Raw genomic sequence first — 22,821 nt, 5'->3', positions numbered from 1 at the left:
TTTTTTTGTTTGTTTGTTTGTTTTTTTCCTCTTCAGGTTTTAATAGACATGACTGTGATGTGTAACAGATGACAAGCGCTTCCTGTTTTTTTTCTGCACAGCACTGCAGGATATTGGATACAGTAATAATCTACTGTAAAGCTGATCTCAAACAGCAATGATGAGCTACAGACTCATGGGTTAAATTTGAGCCATTTAAAATGTGAAATGAATGAAATTTGAATTGACGATGGCAGGGTGGGGCCGGGGAGCATCTCTATCATATGAGGAATGGACGCAGAGCAAGCAGGCCAAATTTCTCAACTTTTTACTTGTGTGATTTGAATTGTTTTTTTTTTTTTTTTTTTGGTATGCATAATACAATAAATGTTTTGCATAGTATTATCGGATTATGACTTTTATATCTTTGTCACTCAATCACTTTCACTAATAGCTTTATTCTGGTCAGTGTTATGGTGGATCCAGAGCCTATCCCAGGAACAGTGTGTAAGAGGTGTTCACCCTGGATTGCATGCCCGTGCACCATGGGCATCACACACATGCACACAGACACACAGACACACACACATTCACACCTAAGAGCAAGTTATCTTAGCCAATCCAGCTACTGCCATGGCTTTAGGAAGTGCGAGGAAACAAGAACCACAAGGAAACCCTCATGAACACAGGGAGAACACGCTAAATCCAGAAGTTAAAATGTGATGATGGTTGGGTGGTGATCGTGAGTAAAATCAGTAACTAGTTTTGTTTGGATATTGTTAGAAATAGGAGTGTAACGTAATGCTACTGTATGTGTTCTGGCTCTGACAGTCCCTCAACTTCAGCTACATCACTTTCCACTTTTTATAACTGCTCTCGACTAGAGATTGTGACTTTTTTTAAATCCCACATGCACATCCCTAGTTAAAGATAAGTGCAGGGATTATTCATGGTCTCATAAATTTTCCTCATCACAGTCTCCGTGGTTTATTAATATTAATATCACAATGCTGTATCATAAAGATTCAGTCTGCCAAATCTTCAGGTGCTGAACAGAATTTTAAGATTCTCCAATAAGCACACATGCAATGCTGTGCTTACATTTTGCCTTCCAATAGTAAGACAGACTTTATCTCCTACAAACAGCAAACAATTTTTTTATTTATATAAACAGTGTCCCTTCAAATGGTACGCAGCAGGCTGTGAAGATATTTAGAAAAATTCATTAAAAGTTATCAGTAGCACAGACTGACAAAGGTAGTTTGGGTATTTATGAAGGTTAATCCACAGTGCTTCTCTCAGGATAAACACGTCATAGATGGCTCTTAACTTGTATTTGTGTGTGTATGTGTATGTGCTTGTTTAGACGATGGAAACTGATTGCCTGTTCATGAGTTGAATATCATCCTCTTATCTCACCAGTTTAGCAAAGCTCCTCAAGACTGCAGCAATGATTTCTTTTGGCACTTTTAACACATCAGACCCTAATCTGTTATCAACTGAAAATTCTTGCAGTGGCACATGCTTCGACTTAAGGATGTCTCTCTTCTTTTAAAAAATCTCTCTCCTGTCTCTCTACACTGTTTTGTTATTGAACTTGACCATTTTGCCTCCTCTCTAGTCGTCTTCCTGCCAAATCAGACTCATTACAGCTCCATCACGTTCCTCTCACACTTGTCTTGCACACAATTCCTTGTTTCTTCTGGTGGAACCATGCATTTTCCATGTGCTGTTCTTCACAACCATTCGAATGCTGTTCATACGCTCTGACCAGCTGCCAGCCGACGCTCAGCGCCTGGCTTTCCTTTTGGAATACCTTGGCAGGTACAGATCTCTGAGTTTCAGTGGAGCTGAACGTCGTCAGTTGCATCATGCATGTTGCAGCATCTATTTCCCGTCATTATAATCAGTTTGCAGTGTTCGTCTTTCCAAGTCATTCAGCGTCTGAATGAGACGTGATTCTGATTCTGATTCTGTGCCTGGAACATCTCCTCAGGTTCTGTTTTAAAATGCACAGCTGTGTTTTCTAGCTTGTTTTTTCCTCCTCTATTCTTGTTCAAAGCAAGTCCAAAATGTTTTTGAAGAAGCCTGAAAAACGGCTGTGGTGGCAGCAGCATTCAGTGCAGTGGGGCTCATTTATTGTCTTGCTTTTGTCACATCATTGCAAATGTGCAACATACACCCACTGACCAACTGCCAGGGCTGTACTCACCCACCGCCCGCTTTCATCTAGTGTGTGTGCAGACAGAACGCAATAGCACCAACACATCACTATTTCCACACGCTCTTTTCTCCAGCCTCAGTGCCCTGTAGGGTCACTGACATGCTAGTGCTAATTATTGTTTAGTCTGTTTGTGCATTCGGTTCTGAAACAGTGTTCAAAGTTTCTCATAGATGTTTTGTTTACTAGACGTGAACATTTAAAAGCCAGGAACGGATTTTGGATAGGATGCATCATATTGATGCTCCAGTACCAGGTGACACTACGTGATGTAAACGTGATATAGGTTATATCCCTAATAAACAGACGACAAAAATACCTTTAATAGAGAGCACAAGGCGGAAGATGTGAGCCTGCAGTGCAGTATCAGCAAGCATCAAACATGAGAACAGTGTGCTGTGAACTGTGCTCATGAAGGTATTGGACAGAGGAGCAGTGAGCAAGTGTGCAGAAAAGTGTTGCACCTGCCAGAGTGCACATCACTTCTGTGAACACTGAGCCGCCCCAGGCGCTTCCTTTCCTTATTAAGATACATTTTACGGCGCTTATTTTTAATGACTATGCTCACTGATGCTACTCAGTGTGCTCAGGTCCGCTGTCCTCGTGCTCGCTATTAAAGATACTGTTTAAACACCAGAACATCGCAAACATAAAACTCAGCACGAGGTGTTCATTGCTAGCAGCACATGGCCGCAATCAACACAGAGCAAAATAAAATGTTTCTTGGTGCTCCCCTGATTGTGTAATACTCCTGTGATTGTGAAAGCACTCAGTTCATTATCAAGGAGTATCAAAAAACATGAACTTGTACACGTTATAAAATAAACTGCTATTGCTGCATCCCTAGTTTAAATATATACGTTAATAAAAGTCCACCAACCAAAACAACTCATCTCTGAAGAGGTCTAAGGATTAATTGGTAATGGATTAATCTCATGCTCAGGTTCCTTGTAAACTATAAACCAGTGATCGATAAGAGCATTATCAGCAGCTGTGTGGGGCACGAGGTGTGTATGAGCGTGTACTGCTGTGCATTAAGCTCTCAGCGTGGCTGAGATAACACTCTTAAATGAGTTTGTGCCTGCCTTCCTCATCGGCTTTGCCCTTGGGCCCTGGATCGTTCTGCCACGTTTTAAATTGCAGCGGAGTCTAAAGTGGAAGCGTGTTGACACTACCCTGCTCCCAGCACTTTAATGAGTCTCCTACTGTTTTGTCTTCACCCACAAACTAACAGGAGAATATTAATGGTGGCTGTGAAGACGTGCACTAGCTATGTTATGAGGATAGATTATTGGTAGTAGGTCAAAATGGAAAAGTGCTTTTGAGGAAAAAAAAAAGAGCGATCACAGATTATAGCACTGCTCTTAACACAGTGCTGTGGCTGTGATAATCATCTTGGTGAAGGTTTTGAGGATTTTTGACCTGCTTTCCTATTTCATCAAGACTCTACACACAAGAAACTACTCAGAAATCTGGCCTAGTTATTATTCTCCATATAAAAGATATTTCCAATACCACTATACTTCACCGAGTTTTATGCCATGTTGTGAGTGCAATTAATGACAGAGCCACAGATATTGGCCCATATATTTTCTCCACTGCCTGTGGGGGAATCTCATTAAAGCATTTGAATACTGATTTTTGTATTACAGTTTTCTCATATATAAAAATATCCAAATATAATATAACCAGGCTTTTTCTTTTCAGAAAAAACAAATATTCCACAGAGGTATTAACCAACCAAAATGCGTGTTACATCCAGGAAAACGTTTCATACCTTTCAGACCACTGCTATCTGTCTTTGCCTTTTTACCTCATTCAGCTTACTTTGCTTTCTTTAACACAGCAGTGATGTAGAAATGGCTGGTTAACAGACCTTAGGTTTGCAGAGGATGCTACTGATTGATGTTTAATTAACTTGTGCTTGAAATTGAGCTGTTAAAACAGGAGTGCTCTCGAGCTTGTCTGGAAAAATAGCTTTTACTTACTGAAGTGCTGAGTGGAATGTTGTGGTTCACTGTATTACTCTCTTAGTGATAAAGGTCTAGTTATTGTTTCAGGAAGTACTAACAATAACTAGATATTAGAACTAACTGCTTATAACTGACACACCTGGAGTGCATTTGTTACTGCATAGTATTTTAAAGTTTTCACAAATGTCAAGTTTATTTACGGAAACAACAAATCAGTTGAGAAGCAGAGGAAATATAACTATGTACAAGGATTATTTTAAAAATCACCCTTGTCACAATTCATTATTTAAGTGCCAACAATACAATCACACACCATATGTGAGTCCAGACATCCATACACACTTGAATTGGGAATCCATTTGTCATTATTTGTTAAAATGACATTAAAACAACAGAACATTTGCTCAAGTTCTGCTGTCCTTCCAAATTATAAATCAAACCTGTGAAAACACGTCACATTCCTTAGCAATGACAAAACTAACACCAGTTTGTCTCACATTCAAAAACAACACCAGACTACATTCAGAGTGCTGCAAAGGGATGCAGAGAAAGTCTCCAGAAAACTGATTTATTTTTCTCTGGCTTCCTTCACATTATTACACTCTAAGCTCTGTCTAGCTGAATGCACATCTTTGTTACGGAAGATAATCAAGAGGATGATGGAATGAACTGTACATGCTCATGCATTACTTTTAACATTATTCCTTTCCAACGTTCAGAAAGTTTCACCAGGTAACAGGGTTTCAAGGACAATGTGGATTTCTGAAAAACGAAAACAGGCAATCCAAAATGAAAATGTTTTCTCTATGGGAAATGAGAAACTTTTTCACTCCACACAAGCAAGATGCCAACGGTCTCATTGATTTTGTCAGACACGAGCATCTTACAGGCTGCTGCCTCAACATTCTCACGTAATCCCCACTGACAATCGCAGACTGTGTGAAATCTTGTCTGCTGTCACTGGCAGGATGGGGTGTCCTCGTGCGGCCTGACAGATTGCCGTTTGGGGCAAAGGATCTTAGTGAAAGCCCTGCGGAAGCTGCTGTGACACAGAGGGTACAGGAAAGGGTTGATGGCGGAATTGAGCCAAAGAAGCCAGAATGTGACTTCGTACCAGTGATGTTCTATACACGTGCCGCTACACGCTGCTCGAATGATCATGAGCAAGGTGTACGGAGCCCAGCACACACCGAAAACACAAACTATTACCGCCAAAGATTTGGCGATCTTCTTGTCCCGCGAGAGACGTGAATGCTCCCCATTCCTCGAGGGTGCCTGTGCCTGGATCATGCGTGTCTTTAACCAGCAGCTCCACGCTCCTTTCTTCTTATTGACTGTCTTCAGAGAGAGAGAAACTGAGTGGCTGCAGCTGGGGTCTCCACTGGAGGACGGCGAAATCTCCATGTCTTCCTCAATCACCGCTGAAACAGCCGCCGGTTCACTGGAGGAGACTTTGCGCGTCCTGACAAAGAAGACTGTGGATGAGGGTGACGCGCCGCCGTCCACCACCCTCCAGCCGTCCTCCTTCTCTGTGCCTCGGTGAGCTGCGCGGCTCTTGTTCCGCCGCTGGATGTTGAGGTAGATGCTGAGGTTGAAGAAGGTCACTGAGATGAACGGCGAGAAGAACTCAAAGGTAGATGCACTAAGCAGGAAGTACCACGTGCAGTAGAACTCGGCAAAGCACTCGTCAGCCGGAACGATGCTCTCACCAGCTACATCCTCCCAGAAGATAATGGCTGGGCCGTACAGGAGAAAAGCCAGCAGCCACACTGCTAGCATCTTTGCCACAGCGAGCCGAGTCATTCCCTGCTGTGCTCTGTACCTCACCTGGGAAATGGAGTACACAAGAGGTATAATCAGTAGGGGAGTAACGATACACAAATTTTAATTTTTAACATTTTCATAATAAATAATTTCATTAGTTCACAATAATTTAAACTTACTAATGAGAGCGTTTGTGAGATTCATTCATTAGCAGCATATAGCAAAACAAAAGCTGTGAATGTAACAAAATTAAACATGGCTAATTAAACATTAGCTCTCTGGCCAAGCGTTCACTGGTGTGCAGGGTTGCCAGATCTCACAAAATTACTTTACTCCCACCCCAACTACTTCTCAAAAGACAAATAAAGACCTAAAATGCCCAAACAATTCAGGCATTGGAAATAGGAGACACACCAGTCTTTCGCAGCTTAATCAACTTTTCCACCCACAACATAGTTTCTAAGCTTTCCCAATGTGGTGTAAAAAGTGAGACACTGGCAACCCTGCTTGTGTAACTCTCAAGGGGGCATGTGCCTGAAGTCACGCAGCTCTCTGTAGCTTAAACAGGTTTTTGAATTATGTATTCTCCACTATACTGAATAGTGTCTCTTTAACCAGGACTAAATCAGCCAGGAAATGCTGTCTTAAAGCAGCAGAAAGAGTGAGACAGAGACAGAATGTGTGAGTTTGCTGTTGTGTTTTTGTCTATATGTCGGCACCGATATAAAGGTATTATGACACCTCATGTAATATAAGTGGAATTTTAATGACAGTGGTTTAATGGATTTTGGGTGAAATATACCTCTATTTCACAATTCATATAGCTACAAAAAAATCCCAAGAAATGCAAATGCTAAACAAGACAATTCAAACATCAAAATCAACAGAAAATATTTTGAAAACAACAAAAGTGAACAAATTTGGATCAGATAATACAAGTTCTATAATATTTAGATGACTCAGAAAAAGATGACATTATGATCATCTAAATTGTTTCATTATGTAAGAAATGAAACACTTTGGGGGTGTGCTGTTACAGGAAAATAATCAGCAACTGTTACCACCCTGAAGTTGATTATTTTCCTATAAAAGAATGCACTAAAAATGTTTATTCCTTCTTATACCACAGCAATTTACCAATGGTTCCAATTTTTATTTAATTACTGAACAACACATACTTTTTTATCCATTTATATTTACATTTAATGTTGTGGATCATCCACAAAAACAGGTTAGTTCCTGTTATCACTTACGTTATACCAGCTATAAACAGTTGTTCCCTCACCAGCCTCTTTTTTCTTTCTTTTTAAGTTAATAAGACAACAATTGAAGTTAATAATGCAACAATTCATCTGGCAGAAAAACCAGAAAACATTTTCCATGCAACATGACTGACACTGACTCCTTCCATAAATCCTAGATAAACATCACCTCACAGAAAACCTCACCATTATGTGGTGTGTTGACTGTACAAGTCCGCACTAGATCATTTTGTTATGTGTGTTAATGAAGAAACATCTGAGAAACCAACTCGTGCTTTGATGCTATAAATTAAATTTGTCTTCAACTGCATGTTTGTTTTGGATGAATTTATCTGCCAAATGAAAAAAGTACACAGGAATGCATCATTAATTATTAAGAGCAGCATTCCAGTTGTTTGCTTTGTGCAGTTGGGAAGTTATTATTTGCCCCAGAATAGATCACCAGCAACTGAACAACACACACAAGCCTGTATAACCCTTTGTTCCCTATGATTTCTTCTTTAAATGAAGTAGGGAGGTTGTGCCATACTATTAATAGCCCCTTGTACACCCTTACGTTCAGTATTTGCAGTGGCAATAAGTTAGCACAACCTTACTACATGAATCTACCCTGGGGTTACTTCAGATATTAATCAAACCAATTTAATGCACCTCCTGTGTGTAAAATTACTTGATTAACTGAACTCCTGGGAATGCCCTCTGCTTAACACAGTTTATTGCTGGATATGCAGCTTTGCTTTACAGCATGTACAGTTACAAGAGAGTAACTATATCCTCGGACCTTATGGCACACAGCATTTTTTTTCCTTCCCCTGCTCACAACTTTAGTTCCTACCTGCAGTTAATTCCTATGTACTGCTTAACTCGAGAAAAAAAAAAACAGAATAAACTGTCATTTCCTCTTATCCTGTCATATATGACCTCTCGTTAAACGTATCGATGCGTAATGTATCGAGACATTAAAAAGAAAAATAAAGCTTGAAAGAAAACAGCAGAGATCATTAGTGTCTCTGGAGAGTGTTTGTAGCTACTAGCTAGTGCAATTAGCTTGTAAATCAAACAACCAATTTTCACACCAATCAGGGCATTGTTAATTTTCTTTTTTTACGAGTTAAGATAAATTGATACAGTATATAGGTATGTGGTTGGTGTCTCTGGTGAGTGCATGTAGCTAGTACAGTTAGACTGTACTGATAACGAAGCCTGGCATGTAACATACATCAAACAACATATTTTCCATACGTGTTTCACTTTATTAAAATATTAAAGCAAAAAAAGCTGGACGGACAGTAGCACTTGCTCCACGTCCACAAGAGACAAACTGCAAACAACACAAACAACTTAGGGTAATTCAAATCACAGGTTTGTATCACATGTATAGCAGACGATCTACATAATAAAGTACATAAAGTCTCATAATAAGCATATTAAAAATGTGCTGTTATTTAACATATAATCATTGATATGGTGAAATTTTCTATAAGGAGACCTTTTAATATTTAAATGTTTCCATCATGAGAAAGTGTACAGGACAGAAGTGTTGGTGCCTTATTATTTTACTGTAACTTGTTTCATATACATTTGACAACATTAAATGTAACTATAAATGGTTAAAATGTATGCTGTTTTGTTCATTAATAAATTAAAAATTGTAATTGTTAGCAAATTACTGTGGTATAAGAGGAATAAGACACTGTGGGGGTGTGCTGTTTTAAGAAAAATAATCAACTTCAGGGTGGTAACGGTAACTCCGTTTTGTGTCGGGCCGCATCACACCGGGGTGTCGGGGTGCATTATTTTTTATAACAGCATGCCCCGTTCTGTTTTATTCCTTACTTATGAAGTGGGGTTAATCATAAATTAGTGGACATTTTTGGCATGTAATCATTTTTAGCATTGCAGTGTTCCCCTTTAATTACCTAGACTGTGGCAGCCCACCAGTCTAATTTGTGCCACCACAGTTTCATAATGAACCAAAAATATTTTTACACTTCTCATAATAACAAAAAATCTCTATTTTGTGCCGTTGCTTCAGCAAAACATCTCTTAGTCTAAGTCAGTCAGACCGCTCCCCTCCTCCCCCCCTTGCTGTATGTCCGCATGCTCACTGTAAAGTTAACCTCTTAACTGTTGTTGATTCTTGTTTACATTCACTGCGTGCTACTACCACAACACTCATATTTAATCTTGACAAAGTGTAAATCATTAGAAGGATTTACGACTCTAGCTTTGATATTTGACCACTGTTTTTGATTTTAAAAAAATGGTTACAGTGACAGTAATTTCATAATTTCTGTCAAGAGTACACATCAAACATGCAAAATCAAACCGGTAGTTATTGATATTTCGAATGAAATAGCGTGACATACATATTCGATCGTGTCTGTTTCCGCTTATTTTTGAGATCACAGGGCTTCGCTAAACAACGTCCATTAGGGCTTTTAGTCCAAAAGTGTGCACATTTGGAGAAATATTGAAACATTTCTTTAGACAGAATCATCATCTCTATAGATTTTCCACTAAATTATGCGATCTGATGAGCATGAAGTGTCATATAACGCTCTTCCACTGTCTAGACACCAGGATAGGTAACTATGACTCACAGACAGATAATTTGCTACAGATCCGCCAATCATATTGCGTGTTCATAACTCCCACCTTCCGCCTGACAAATATCCTGTATAGACTTCCGCGTTCTTTCTCCATACATAACGAACAGATAGAAACGTTTCTACAGATGAAACATGAAGCGAATAAATGTAAGATTACGACTTACATGATGAACTGCATATTCTCCTTAACTAAAAGAAGAGTACAAACAGTGTGTTCCAAATACACCTTTTATTTTCATTCATTTGGCTAATTGTAGTTACCTTCATTTTCAGGTCAAATCCTTCGTAACAGGCTGCAAGGAGAGCACCTGGCTGCCTGACTGAGGCTCTCCATCAGTCTATTAGAAGGGCATTAGAACAGAGCATTAGAACTGTTTTTCTCAAAACCCTGGAAAATTAAATGTCCAAAATTCAGAGTGCAAAGTTTGCCAATAGGGATGTAAGGAGAGTTGATCAATACCAATAATCAATAATGTTTTATTTTCTAAAAAATAAACCAGTTCAACACAGGTAACCATTTTTGGTTCATTTCATTGATGGCTCAGATGTATGCTATAGTCGATTTCGTGTTCTGACCATTTGTGAATCACGTTAAACTCTGTCTCGTTTACCATGATTTGTGGGTGTGACTTTTTATATTTTATCTATAAAACCAATGTGTTTATGATTTAATTACTACTAGAGCACAGAATTGCTTACAAGTTCTTCATAGATCTAGCCTCTTAATTTTGCTCTTAAAGTGCACCAGATTGATGCATTTAACTTTAAAATGTACAAAATTTTCTTACGGGGGAGCATGGGTTTCTTACGGGTGGGTAAGAGGTCCACCCACCACAGTCTCTCAAACTCCTGTGGTAAACACTGCATTGTATGCAATTACAGCACTTCAAAAACAGGAAATTTCTATTTTTGTTTTGCCCCAATCCTCCTGGTTTTGTAGATCCTGGAGTAGTGTAGGCACGTTTCATCTAGTGATGGATGACAGTGGTGCTACTGTGGGAGCTCACAGCGGATCATGCTCCCAAGTCCAGCCAGAGAGAAAGTGCAATGGCTTCTTCCTTTTCAAAAGATGACAAATGAGACTGCAGCAATGAAAAGCAATCATCTGCTTCTGTTTGGCAGTGGACAAGTGCAAGTCCTTAAGGTGCATTCTCGCAATATACTTCTTTCACTACAACTGGAAATAAAAGTTGCCTCGGGGGAAAGTGGCATGAGCGCTCCGGCCCACAGCTATTCCTAACTTTTATTATAGCATTTCACGCCTCACAGTGCTACAGCTGTAAATTCAGAGATTACACAAAACCTTGGTGTGTTTGCACATTTACGCATTCTGGTTTCATTTTTCATTCCAGTTCTGACAGGATGCTTTTTGTGTATGTCGCTTTTATGTAAGTCCAATTGCTGATAGGTTCAAATGCTTTTTTGTACAAAAGGTAGCATGATGAAACCCTGCGTTTGTGAGTTCAAATCTCAAGTTGTTCAGTATTTCTCTAGAAATGTCAGAGAAACACTCAACATACAGGAAACACTTCTTTTGAGGTTCAATTCTTCTCAAATGTTAAAGGTTTACACTAATGGTTCATTAATGACTGATGGAACACACTTGCTCTTTTAAAAGCAATTAAAGAAAGAAATAACTATTGATGTGATACATTGGATGTGGTGTCGCTCTTTAAGAAAACTGGATTACATATCTATTCAGGACTCGCACAAAAAATAAACTCATGTATGAAATGGCAGAATATGCTTTTGATACTGTAATGGCTGCGAGTGTGTAGCTGCTTTTAGAAAAACAGGACGCCACTCTGCCTTTTGTTTTATAAAAGGCAAAGCTGCTCAGGGTTTTTTCCTCCATGGAGAATTAAAAGGAGGTCATTTCTTAAAACTGTATGCTGCCTCCCGGGGCTGGAAGGGCAAAATAATTTTGAGCTCACTGATTGTACAAAACTTACAGGAGCAGTTCAATGTCAGTTTGTGATTTGACTTCAAATCCTGGCACTGCTCTGATGTGGGGCTATATTGTAATCAGCACAACACATCTGGAAAGATGCTCCTGAATGCTTGAACACTGGGCTAAACCATTATCAAACAGCTGAATAGTAAATCAAATATTTAAGATCTGGTGTATGCAACCACTTTTATACTTATGTTCTTATAATGTCCAATCAGTGAGCAGCAATGGAGATAGTGTTATTAAAATACAAATGGTATCAGTGATATCTGAAAAAGTGTATTGTAAATGTAATATATGATGATATCGATATAATCAACCTTACATTATAGGCTTTTTTTCAAGGTTTTAAAACCAGTTTTTAGAAACAGAGTTCCTGAGAATGAAGATGACAGGTTAAATACAGGATACTGCAACTGCAACCCCTGCCCCCTCCACCACCACCACAACCACCATCACCACTACCTCTGTGTTAAAAAAAAAACAAGATTAAGTAGTATATTACTACTTAATACATAAATGGCTGACAACACATTGAAGGAAAGAAATACATTAATTATTTCTTTACCATGAGGAATTTAATCATGATTCATTAAGGCTCTGCATCTCATTAAATGAGGCTTAAGCTAACAATAGCAATTAGCAACAGAACTGATTCCTGTGGGTGGGCAATTATTTTCAGAAATCATTAACACTTTGCTCTGCTGATGAACAAGTGAAAAAGTATTAGCGTAGTTCCCCAAAATTATAACAATTTCTTTCTAGGAATACAGATATTACCATCTCAGAGTAGGATTTTGTACATTCTTGTAAAACCACAGAAGGCCTAAGAGCCAAAGTCCATTTCTTCCATTCTCTGAGCAGTATGTGAAGCTGACCAAAGTCATTATGACCAATTAAATGAGTAGCTTTTCTCAGACATTTAATGGTTATTGACAATCTTCTAGTGCAAGTCTGCACTGAGCAAATTGTGTTTTTATCCAGATGGGTAGTTATTTATGCAATATGGTTACAGTAAGGAGTGTGACAGCATATATAAGTAATACTGTGTAACATGATAAGGAAATCTGGAAAAAAAAATGCTAGAAGGTGAATTCACTACGTGAACTGATTACACTCACTCTACATAATTCAAACTAGTAGTAGATTAGTTACTTAAATTACTAAATAAAAATGTACTTTAAAAATATATTAATAAAAATAAATAATATAAATAATACAATAAAAATGTACTTTATATTTTTTAATTTACTTTAAATTAGTATATGCAATTAAATCATGTTTTGATTTCTATACATAATATTTTCACTTAAATCTAACTGACCACATATTTCCTTTTTTTTCCACTGTATTTTTTCCTAATAAAATAATTGAATCCTTGCAATGCCAAAAAAAGTTTTAAGTAACTTGCAACTTGGGATATTTTACGCAAATATATATTAGATACAAGCAAGCAACATACAAAATTTTATGTTGAAGATTCCTTCATGTAATTATTATTATTAATTCAAACTAGTTAGTTTTAGTTTAGTTATGTTAGTTTGACTAATTGAAACTGTTTGAGCAAAATTTTCATTAGGAACCTGAAACAACAAGCAGAGGGCACACATACGGCTGACTGATGATCGCCTCCTGAAAAGTTGGACTCGAACACAGATTACAGCTCACTAATGTGTGATGGGAAGGGGACAAGGCTTCCAGGGTGTCAGTTAATATTGTAAATACACAACTAAAGAAAATGGATTTGTGGTTGATAACTTGTAGCAGTAAACTCTGATGTTAATATGCGCAGCTTCGCAGGTCTAATATCTACTTACAACATTCTGCGCCTGCCTAAAACAAAATAACTGGCTATACCAGGAATGCAACTTTTTTTCTTCAACATTGACTTGGAGCCCTAATATCTTTACTAAATATATAATTATTAATCGTGTTGACCCTATGTTCTACTGTAATATGTCCTAGCTCGGGGGTTCTCAAACTTTTGGCCAGTGACCCCATTTTAAGGGCTCAAAATTCTTGTAAATGGTTTAGAAAACACCACTACATATGATCACATAAAGTTCATTCATCAAATGAGAATAATGAATGTGATTCCAGGCTCCAAAGTGATTCCAGGCTCTGTGGCAGTTAGTCCTTTCGCAAAGTTTTCACAAAGCACAAAAACTGTATTTTGCAGTGTTTCTAACTAGAAACCACGACTGTTGGCAGTGTCTGGTGTAAAGGTTGCAGTGATTAGCCTGACAGCGCTGCCTTTGTCTGGTGTAAAATGGCCTTAAGTGGAGCTACAATTTGAATTAAGGTTAATGAATTTTTAAATAATAATAATAATAATAATAATAATACTGTTTCAATTATTATTACATATTACATAAATCAAGTTTACATGCATAGATCTAGATTATAAATAACGGTTGGTAAAAGCCTGCAATCCGCAGCTCAGGTGACCACACGTAAGGTTGTGACCCCAAGGCTGAGAACCTATGACCTAGCAAATTAACCATTGGCAAACATGAGATGGAATAAAGCAAAATATTAACACTGTTTAATGGAGGTTGCTAAACCTGTTCATACAGCAGAGTTCAAATCAATTAATATTCATTTGCTCATTAATAAAATACGCTGGCTGTAACTAAATTGAGCATTAGGATCCATCTGTGTAGCTCTGGCTAAATGAATCCATTAGTGAAAAACTGTTGATCACTGTCATAAGTGGCACTAAAAAACCTGTGGATTATTTCTCTAAATAGGTACTATATTAACATTAAACACTGACTTTAAACATTACATAAAGAGTTGTATGTCAGTAGATTTCCCTACTATAATTGTAGTCAATATGAAAGAAATCTAACATTTAACTGAAGTAAACTTTTATTCTAAAAAAAAAAAAAAAAAAAAAAAAAAAAGTTTAACAAAACCAGACATGTAGCTATTTATTATAACCGCTGCCTGATTATTTAGGAAGGTCAGCACACTTTTGTCATTGTGTTTGTGTATTCTCTAATCTTCCCCATGTTGATGGATGACTAAGGGAATTTGGTCAGCAAGTCATGGATAAGTACTTAGGAGTTCCTAAACACAGTGAACTTAAAAAGGTAATATATATATATATATATATATATATGTGTGTATGTATGTATGTATTAAATATAAATATTTTTTAATTTCTTGGAACACATTTACTTAGGTTAGATTTCTCTCATAATCAGTGTGAGATAATGCTATATCACCTTTTTTTATCCATCTTTACCAAGGGTGCAAATAATTCTGGAGCTGAATGTAGCTAAAAGCAGTAGATTACCACTTAATTTACCACAGCACATAGTTTAGTATCATTCTGCTCAATGATACTAAACTATACTAAACCACCCTCATGCCTTTAGTCTGAAGGCAGAATTGTACACTGGAAATGATTCCAATGTTTTCATTTGGATTATGCTGCCATTTTATGAAGCAGATTATGTACATATGTTATTATTGAGCCAAACAATGCACAATGCTTGGTAATGCACTAAACTTGGTTAATTTACTATATTTATTGTAAAAGGTATTGAATTTGAATACAATTAAAAATACTGATATACTGGTATCATTAGGTGAACTGTAATACAATGTTGAGATATCAGGGAATGTTTAACAACTAGGATTTTTCAGGTAACTTGCTCGCTCCTTTTGCAGCTACTGACAGCTTGGTGAATATTGGCTGAATTATTTCAAACCTTTCTGATGGCAAGGAGTCATTCAGGCTTTTCAAATCAGAATGCTGTTTAAAAGATTGCATTGCTTTACTGGCTCACAGCTGGGCTTCACTTCCTCTTAAGCAGGATACATTTCAGCTTAACAGGAAATTATTAGCTATGCATCCCATGCCTCAGATGACTTCCACAGCACTCTAGAGAGATATTCAGGGTAAGCCTGTTCACTTGGGTTCTATGGACTTTGCAATAATGGTGGATAAAAGAACCTCCTAAATTATATTCATCCAGCTCACAGCTGTATTGTTACAGACTTCCAGAACCACTTTTTACTCATTTGCCTTTTTAATGATAGTGCATTCAACAAGTATTCAACTTCCCTGGTGTATTACTTACTATGCCCTTTAGACATTATCATTTTAATATCTCATATCCATATTTATTCAGAAGTGACACTGTATTATCACTTGAGGTTTTGACTGATATTAAACATTTTTAACTCTCTACTACTAGCTTTTAAAAACACATATCATCTTGCATAAATATGCTATAATTAATCAGAATAATCAGAATAATTAATACTGCAGAATTAATTATTCTGATATCTTGCTGGATCCCACTGCTGGCATATAAGCAGAACGTTCTGCCCTTACCAGCAGTAAGAACTTTAGCTAGCTAGTGGTTTTAGCTAGCTTTTCATTGCCCTTGTGTTCGCTGTACTGTTCACTACTTAACAATGGATGTAATGTTCACTATTAGCAATGGATAAACTATTCACTACATAACAATGGATGTACTGCTCACTGCTTAACAATGGATGTACTGCTCACTACTTAGCTATGTATGTACTGTTCACTACTTAACAATGGATATACTTTATTAAAGTCAGGGTCCCTGGACATGAGGCGGGAATACACTCTGGTTAGGACACCAGTCCATCACATTTGCAAATTAATTTCACCAAAAGAATTTTATGAATCATAAAATCATGTGACTTTTCATCTCCAAACAAGGCACACTTGATGGGTTTTCATCAACGTAATAGCTCAATCTTTTGGCTGTTCACTGGTAAGCCATTTGTCAAATAGACATGAATCCTTGTTTGAATACCCTCCTTGTTTTTCAGTCATATCCAATGCAGTGATTGAGTAGAGAAAACATTACAGAAATATCTGAGGAATGTATTGAAGATATTGTGTCAGGTAGACTCTGAGGCTAATGTATGAACACAATATTATCTGTTAGTAATTATCAGTAAATGTCTACATGTACCAGTCTAGGATGTGAGATTTTGACTTTTATACCCTAATGAATACAACTACGTAGAGAATGATGATCCTCTGAGCCACAGCATTCAGATGAGATTGAGATAGTAAATAATTGAGCTTTTTTCAAATATGAAAGTCAGTGTCGATCCTTTTATGCCCTGTACCCCATACCTTATTAAATCTTATTTATTTCTAAGAACCAAAGACCATGTCTCTTTTCTGGTTATTCCTGTGTTATATCATGTCCCTATCATGTAAACAGCGTTTACATGCTGTTTCCTGTTTTGATCACTAATTTTTCCCTCGCCAATATTCCCTTGTCACTGTGTATCATTGCTCCCATGTTGTTTGGTGTGGTTATTTTTGGTATAAGCCTTTTTCATAATGGTGTAGAATGTTACATAAGGGCTCACTTACATCCAGCCTCATTTTACTGGATATTATGGAGGTCAAAACTATGCTCAGTGAAGACACATCACTTTGTTTTCCTCATTTAGCCATGACTTTTAACTTTGGGGTTAGCATCAGAACCTACACTCAGACAACAAACACACACGGGTTGGAAAGGTCAGTGAGAGGGGACAGGCTTGTTACAGTGATGTGCCATGTATCAAAACGGTCTGAGGGACTATTTTTATGTTTGTGCAATCTATATTTGCTCAACAGATTCAGACAAAACACCACAAACCAAAACAAACACTTTGGGCTGCACAGAATAAAAGCTGCTCCTTTCTCTTGTGCTGTACCAGAGATTTAAAAGGATAAACCTGAGTGGATGTTACACTGAACAAGAACACAATAAATTTACTCATTTATCTCAAGGGTTTTTTGTCTTTTTGACTGTGTTGGCATTTTGTGTTGATTCACATACAGAGCTGTAAAATGCCTGTAACCATTATTCTGTAGATCAAGCAATAAAGTGAAATTTTATGGAAATTATTATGGAGTTTTTTTAATAGTGATATAAGGAAATACTTTGCCTAAAGCAACAGGATGCAACATTTTGTGCTGTATGACAGGGGACAAAAGGCAGCTACAACTTTGTGTTTTATGGCTGACACCATGAGAAAATAATCAACAACTGTATGTCATCTGATACATGCTATGAACCATATGTACGTATGTAAAAATTGTGTTTTTAATACGCATGCAACCAATCGCTCGTTATACAACACATCTCACTACAGGGATGAACAAATCTGAGGCCCTGTCCACACATATCTGGATATTTTTGAATATTTTTGAATCTGAGTTTTGGCCTCCTGTCCATGATGGTGTTTTGGGTCACTGAGACCCAAACACTCACTGAAAATAAAACTTTTTGTAATAGGACAAATTTTAAAATACTGTTTTCTCAGTAGACTGGAAAAACATAGATTTTTGAAAACGCTGACACCACAGGGTCAATCTGCACATGCACATTGTGTTATGAATGTGCTAGGACTCCATTTATCATGGCTGCTGACCAGGTTGTTATTTGTGGTTGTAATTTCTTTTTAGAATTGTGTCCTTCTGCCATGAAACATATTAAGCACTTAGAATGTGTTACATTTAAACATACAGTGAGGGGAAATAACTATTCTGACATGTTTTTGTTATTTAATATAAATCCAGTGTATTCAAATGTATACATACAATGTCTTTTGACTTTGTACTTTTACTATGACTTTGTACTATGAACAAAGAAGTATGTATTCATGGGCATAAAAAAGATATCTTTAAAAAAAATTGATGTATTAAAAAAAATTTATTAATCAGAAAAAAATTTGGACACTATATAAAAAAACCCATATCATGACCATCATACCCATAAGTGGTCGTTCTCCAAACTGTCGGGGCAACTTTGGAATATGATGTTCAACAAGCACCCCACACAAAACTCATCTGCTAAAAAATTGCACACACAGATGTGCATCTAAAAGCATTTAGACAAATCATACTCATTTGGAACAATATAATCTGTTCAGATAAAACAAAAATAGAACTCTTTGGCAATAATTCAGCTCGTCATGTTTGGAGAAAGAAGGGTCCAAAAAATACCATTCGCACAGTGAAGTACAGAGGTGGGAGTGTTACAGTATGGGGCTGCTTCTCTGCAAACGGTACAGGGCCATTACACAACATCGAAGGAATCATGAATGGAGTAATGTACCGGGACATATTAGAGGAGAATTTAATCTCATCAGTCAAGAAACTGAATCTGCAGAGAAGACGGACGTTTCAATGAGACAATGACCCCAAACATACAGCTAAAAAACTCAAGAAGGCCTTGCATGGCCTAGCCAATCTCCTGACTTAAATGCAACTGAAAATTTATGCAGGATTTTGAAAATTGCAAGTCCATCAGCGGGACCCTCGTAACCTTGGAGAATTGTAAATCATTTGCCAAAAGGAGAGACTCAAAATTGAACCACAACGCTGCAAAAAGCTAATTACTTCTTACCGTAGACATCTCAAAGCTGTAAATGCCAATAACAGCTTTGCAACCAAGTACTAATTTTGGTAATTTGTGATGTCCAAATACTTTTTTCCATATCAAATTTGTTTTTAAACATATGTTTGCTTATGAATACATACGTTTTTGTTCGGATTTATAAGGAAAGTCAAAAGACATTATGCATGTAAAATCGAAGAGAATATATCCACTGGAATTATATTAAATAACAAAAACAAAAATGTCAGAATACTTATTTCCCTGTATATACTGTATCAAATAAAAAATTGGTTTTGTGAAAGTCAGTAGGTTGTTTTTCTTTGTCAGGTCACTGGATGGGAGAAAAGAGGCTGGTAAATGCTTTCTCAAAAGCCTATTATCAAACTCTTAATTATACCAAATATCAAACCTATTTCCATCATGCAATTATGAATAAAAAACTAACAGTGATTTGTCCAACCCTGCAATATTTAACATATGGAAAATAGAAACAGTTACTTTGCCAAAATTTGCAAGAGTGTGTACAGAGTGTTCACTTTTAAAATTGTGGTGGATAGAACCGTGATATTTGAGGGGAAAAAAACAACTATTTTGGCACACATGTGGTCAGTATAAATGTGAGTGTATGTAGTTGAAATTAGTACGTACAGCTCTGGTGACAGACAGGAAGCGGTCATAGCTGATTAAGACTATGTTGAAGACGGAGGCAGTACAGAGCAGATAGTCCATCACGAGCCACAGCTTGCAGAGACCACGGCCCAGCATCCATCGGCCTGTCAAGATGTAGGGCATGTACACTGGGATACAGAACGCCCCTGAACAAACAATAATGACAGTACATAACACAATGACTTGAAATAATGAAGAATCTAAATGAGTGAGTCTTCAGCATTTCATTCTCACATACATATCAGTCAAATAATGAACGCTGTTCATCTGTTTCCTAGAGATCATCTGAAACGTGGCTTTCAGTTCAGAGCCAAAGCCATTATAAAGCACAAAGCATCGCTCATCTCTGCAGTCAAACACAAACACATCACGTTGAGAAGAAAAGAAAGTGCTACTTCCCCCAACTGCTTCCACTGCAGATGAAAATGAGTCGCACAGCTCATTTATTTGAGAGCAGTCTTTCACAACTGAATACAAAAGACCTCATTAAGTCCTCATCCCTGGAGGATGCGCTGGCATTCACCTCTAGGTAGGTTTACTGAAGGGGTGAGGGTGAGGGGGCAATTTCAGGACAGAGGAAGACTCATCATCCCCTGTCATTTAGTATCCCAGCAAGAATTCTTTAGGTGATCACAAACCAGTCAGAGCTTTAACTATCTCTGTCTTAATTCTCTTCACTGTGTCAGTCGGCCACTTTGAAGCTCTTCCATGATGCCGACAGCTATTAAGCGGAACGTGATGTTTTAATGTCTAAGGCTGGCGAGATTTCAGATGCCCAAGTCGGCACTTCAGTAAGAGACTGAGAGAGTGCCTGAAAGACTTCAAATAAATCAATGATTGGCTTTCACTCTTGCTCAAGATAACTGATTAGAGGTGACAGTACCAAAACTCATTGGAGAGAACCAGGCATGCTCTTAGAATCCATTTCTCATCATCCACGAGGATTCAAATCTAAGTGTCAGCTGCTTAAAATCATAGTCAATTATAAAGAATAGAGAGGATACAAAAAAAGAGAGAAGTTAGAACTATAACCTTTTGCACAAACCACTCATAATGCGCCTGTCAGTGTGTGTGCGTGTGTGTGTATGCTGTGAGAAGATGATAGGATTGGAGTGTTCTGGAGTGTTTTTCACAGAACAAAACCAATTTCAGTTGTTTGTTCTACTACTTTCAGTACTCTGCTTGCAAGAAGGAATAAACTGGAGAGTTAAGGCGATAAAACAGGATATTTATTCTCAGTTAGACAGAACACTTGGGCATTTGTGTAGGAGGCAGTGATGCACAAGTGACAATACAACAATGACCACGTAATTGTGGGCAATTGAGTCTTCAGATCACTGTGAAGATCGCAGTGGAGAGGTGGAGAAGAAATGTCTTCAGCTCAGCTGAATATCCCTAGTAATAAAAATTGCACTGGGGAACCTGGCTGTCCAATGGGATTACAGAGAATCCAAAAAAAAAAGGGCAATGGCAGGTCATTTATTATCCTCTATATGCACACTGACATAACTATAAAAATGGGTTTGTTAATAACAGTTCTTCTCTTTTCTAGTATGCTTTGACAATACTGCAATTGCATATGGTCATGCCAAATGTCAATTTAATATATCTAGGTTAAGCAAAGATGTGAAATAAGTGGAATTATGGCAACAGGGTATAAATTTTGCACTATGTTGAATGATTCCCTACCTTCTCACTTGTTCTGCCTCTTACAATATAATATTATCTTAATAATAACACTAATAATTTCCAGGTTGCTAGTAGATAATGATCACTGGGGTTTAGTCATGTAAAGTTGCCATAGCATGACTATAACTGTAATAACACACAGGCACCCAAAATCATACGTACTACCTACCGACCAGAAAATCAGATATAGCCAAGTTAAGGAAGAAATAGTTGCTCTGATTTCGGAGGCTCTTGTCCACGACAAAGGCAAAGATGACCAGCGCGTTTCCCACGACCACCACGACCACCAGGCTCATCATTAAGGCGGCCAGGAGCACGGTGGCGCCGCCGATGCCCGCATGCTCAGCACTCGAGTTACTGTGTCCAGAAAAGCAGGTTAGCATGGTCAACTCCGTGCTGCCGTCAACTCAAACACACGAGGCGACTTTACACACATTGTGCGTTTTCTAAACACGTCGACGTGTCCTTTCTCCCTTTGCCTGAAGAGGATGAATCATCCGAATTTATTTTCAAAACTTGTTTAACGCTGTCGTCAAAAAAAAAAGTTCACCAGTATATGTTTATATAGTTTACTGTAGCAAAAAAGTCCGCATGTTAGAAAATGTTCACAAAGAATTCATTTTCCGACTGGCAAAGTATCGAGACCCGTTTTTTCCCATTCGAGAAGAAAATATATATAAATAAATATGTATTTATATGGAAAAAAATTATTATTACATAAGAAAAAACACCGTCTTCGCTTTCTGAGAGCTCAGGTGACTGAGGAGCTGAGGCGACACACCGACAGCTCTGTGAGCGCGCGCTTGGACAGCGCGTGAGTAACATTCTTCGCGCCACCCTCCCCCTTACTATGGCACTAAAGGCTGCGTCCCAAACGTACATACTATCCCTTTACATAGAACGCCTCCAGATTGGTAACTATGGTAACCTACTGTCGAGACGTGCTTATAGTAACATTCTATTAAGTACAGTAGAATGGGATTTGGGACGCAGCCTTTGGCCGCTGAGAAAGAAATACGAAGCACAGTTCTGAAGTGTGAAGGCTACCTGTGTGGGAAAAAAACACACTTGTTAGTTAGTTAATATTTTATTCCAGAATAACACACACACACACACACACACAAAGTTTCTGAACCCAACATCCTATTATTTGGGTTTTGGGCCACTGCCAAGCCACCCATTTTATTTGAGTGAATAAAGATAATGTAATTTTTAATTTGAAACCAGTATGGGCATAGCTAAGAGGTGGCCAGTGCCAGCCTAGCATGAAGTATGGCTATACATCTGGGTGCCCTAGAAAGACA

The 22,821-nt window shown here is 37.8% G+C and overlaps 1 protein-coding gene across 1 annotated transcript; it reads right to left on the bottom strand.

Annotated features, from left to right (window-relative positions):
* Positions 1-325: 325 nt before the first annotated feature.
* Positions 326-22,381, bottom strand: LOC113532271 (histamine H3 receptor). Its single transcript, XM_026923575.3, has 3 exons — positions 21,687-22,381; positions 19,808-19,974; positions 326-6,000 (listed from the first exon to the last, which is right to left on the bottom strand). Exons 1-3 carry the CDS (start codon positions 21,898-21,900, stop codon positions 5,131-5,133), a joined length of 1,251 nt encoding a protein of 416 aa, XP_026779376.1. The 5' UTR covers positions 21,901-22,381; the 3' UTR covers positions 326-5,130.
* Positions 22,382-22,821: the final 440 nt, after the last annotated feature.

Source organism: Pangasianodon hypophthalmus, chromosome 11, assembly GCF_027358585.1.
Source record: "Pangasianodon hypophthalmus isolate fPanHyp1 chromosome 11, fPanHyp1.pri, whole genome shotgun sequence".
Classification (NCBI taxonomy): Eukaryota; Metazoa; Chordata; class Actinopteri; order Siluriformes; family Pangasiidae; genus Pangasianodon; species Pangasianodon hypophthalmus.
The sequence above is the reverse complement of the archived record's forward strand: the minus strand, read 5'-3'. Positions and strand labels throughout refer to the sequence as shown.

What these genes read in the sequence shown, in the direction of transcription:
- LOC113532271 (XM_026923575.3), bottom strand. Translation starts at nt 21,900, where the DNA reads ATGCTAACCTGCTTTTCTGGACACAGTAACTCGAGTGCTGAGCATGCG. An exon ending in TATATCTGATTTTCTGGTCG is followed by an intron (nt 19,975 to 21,686) that starts GTAGGTAGTACG and finishes TTGTTTGTTCAG; the next exon opens with GGGCGTTCTGTATCCCAGTG. An exon ending in TCCTGTCTGTCACCAGAGCT is followed by an intron (nt 6,001 to 19,807) that starts GTACGTACTAAT and finishes TCCATTTCCCAG; the next exon opens with GTGAGGTACAGAGCACAGCA.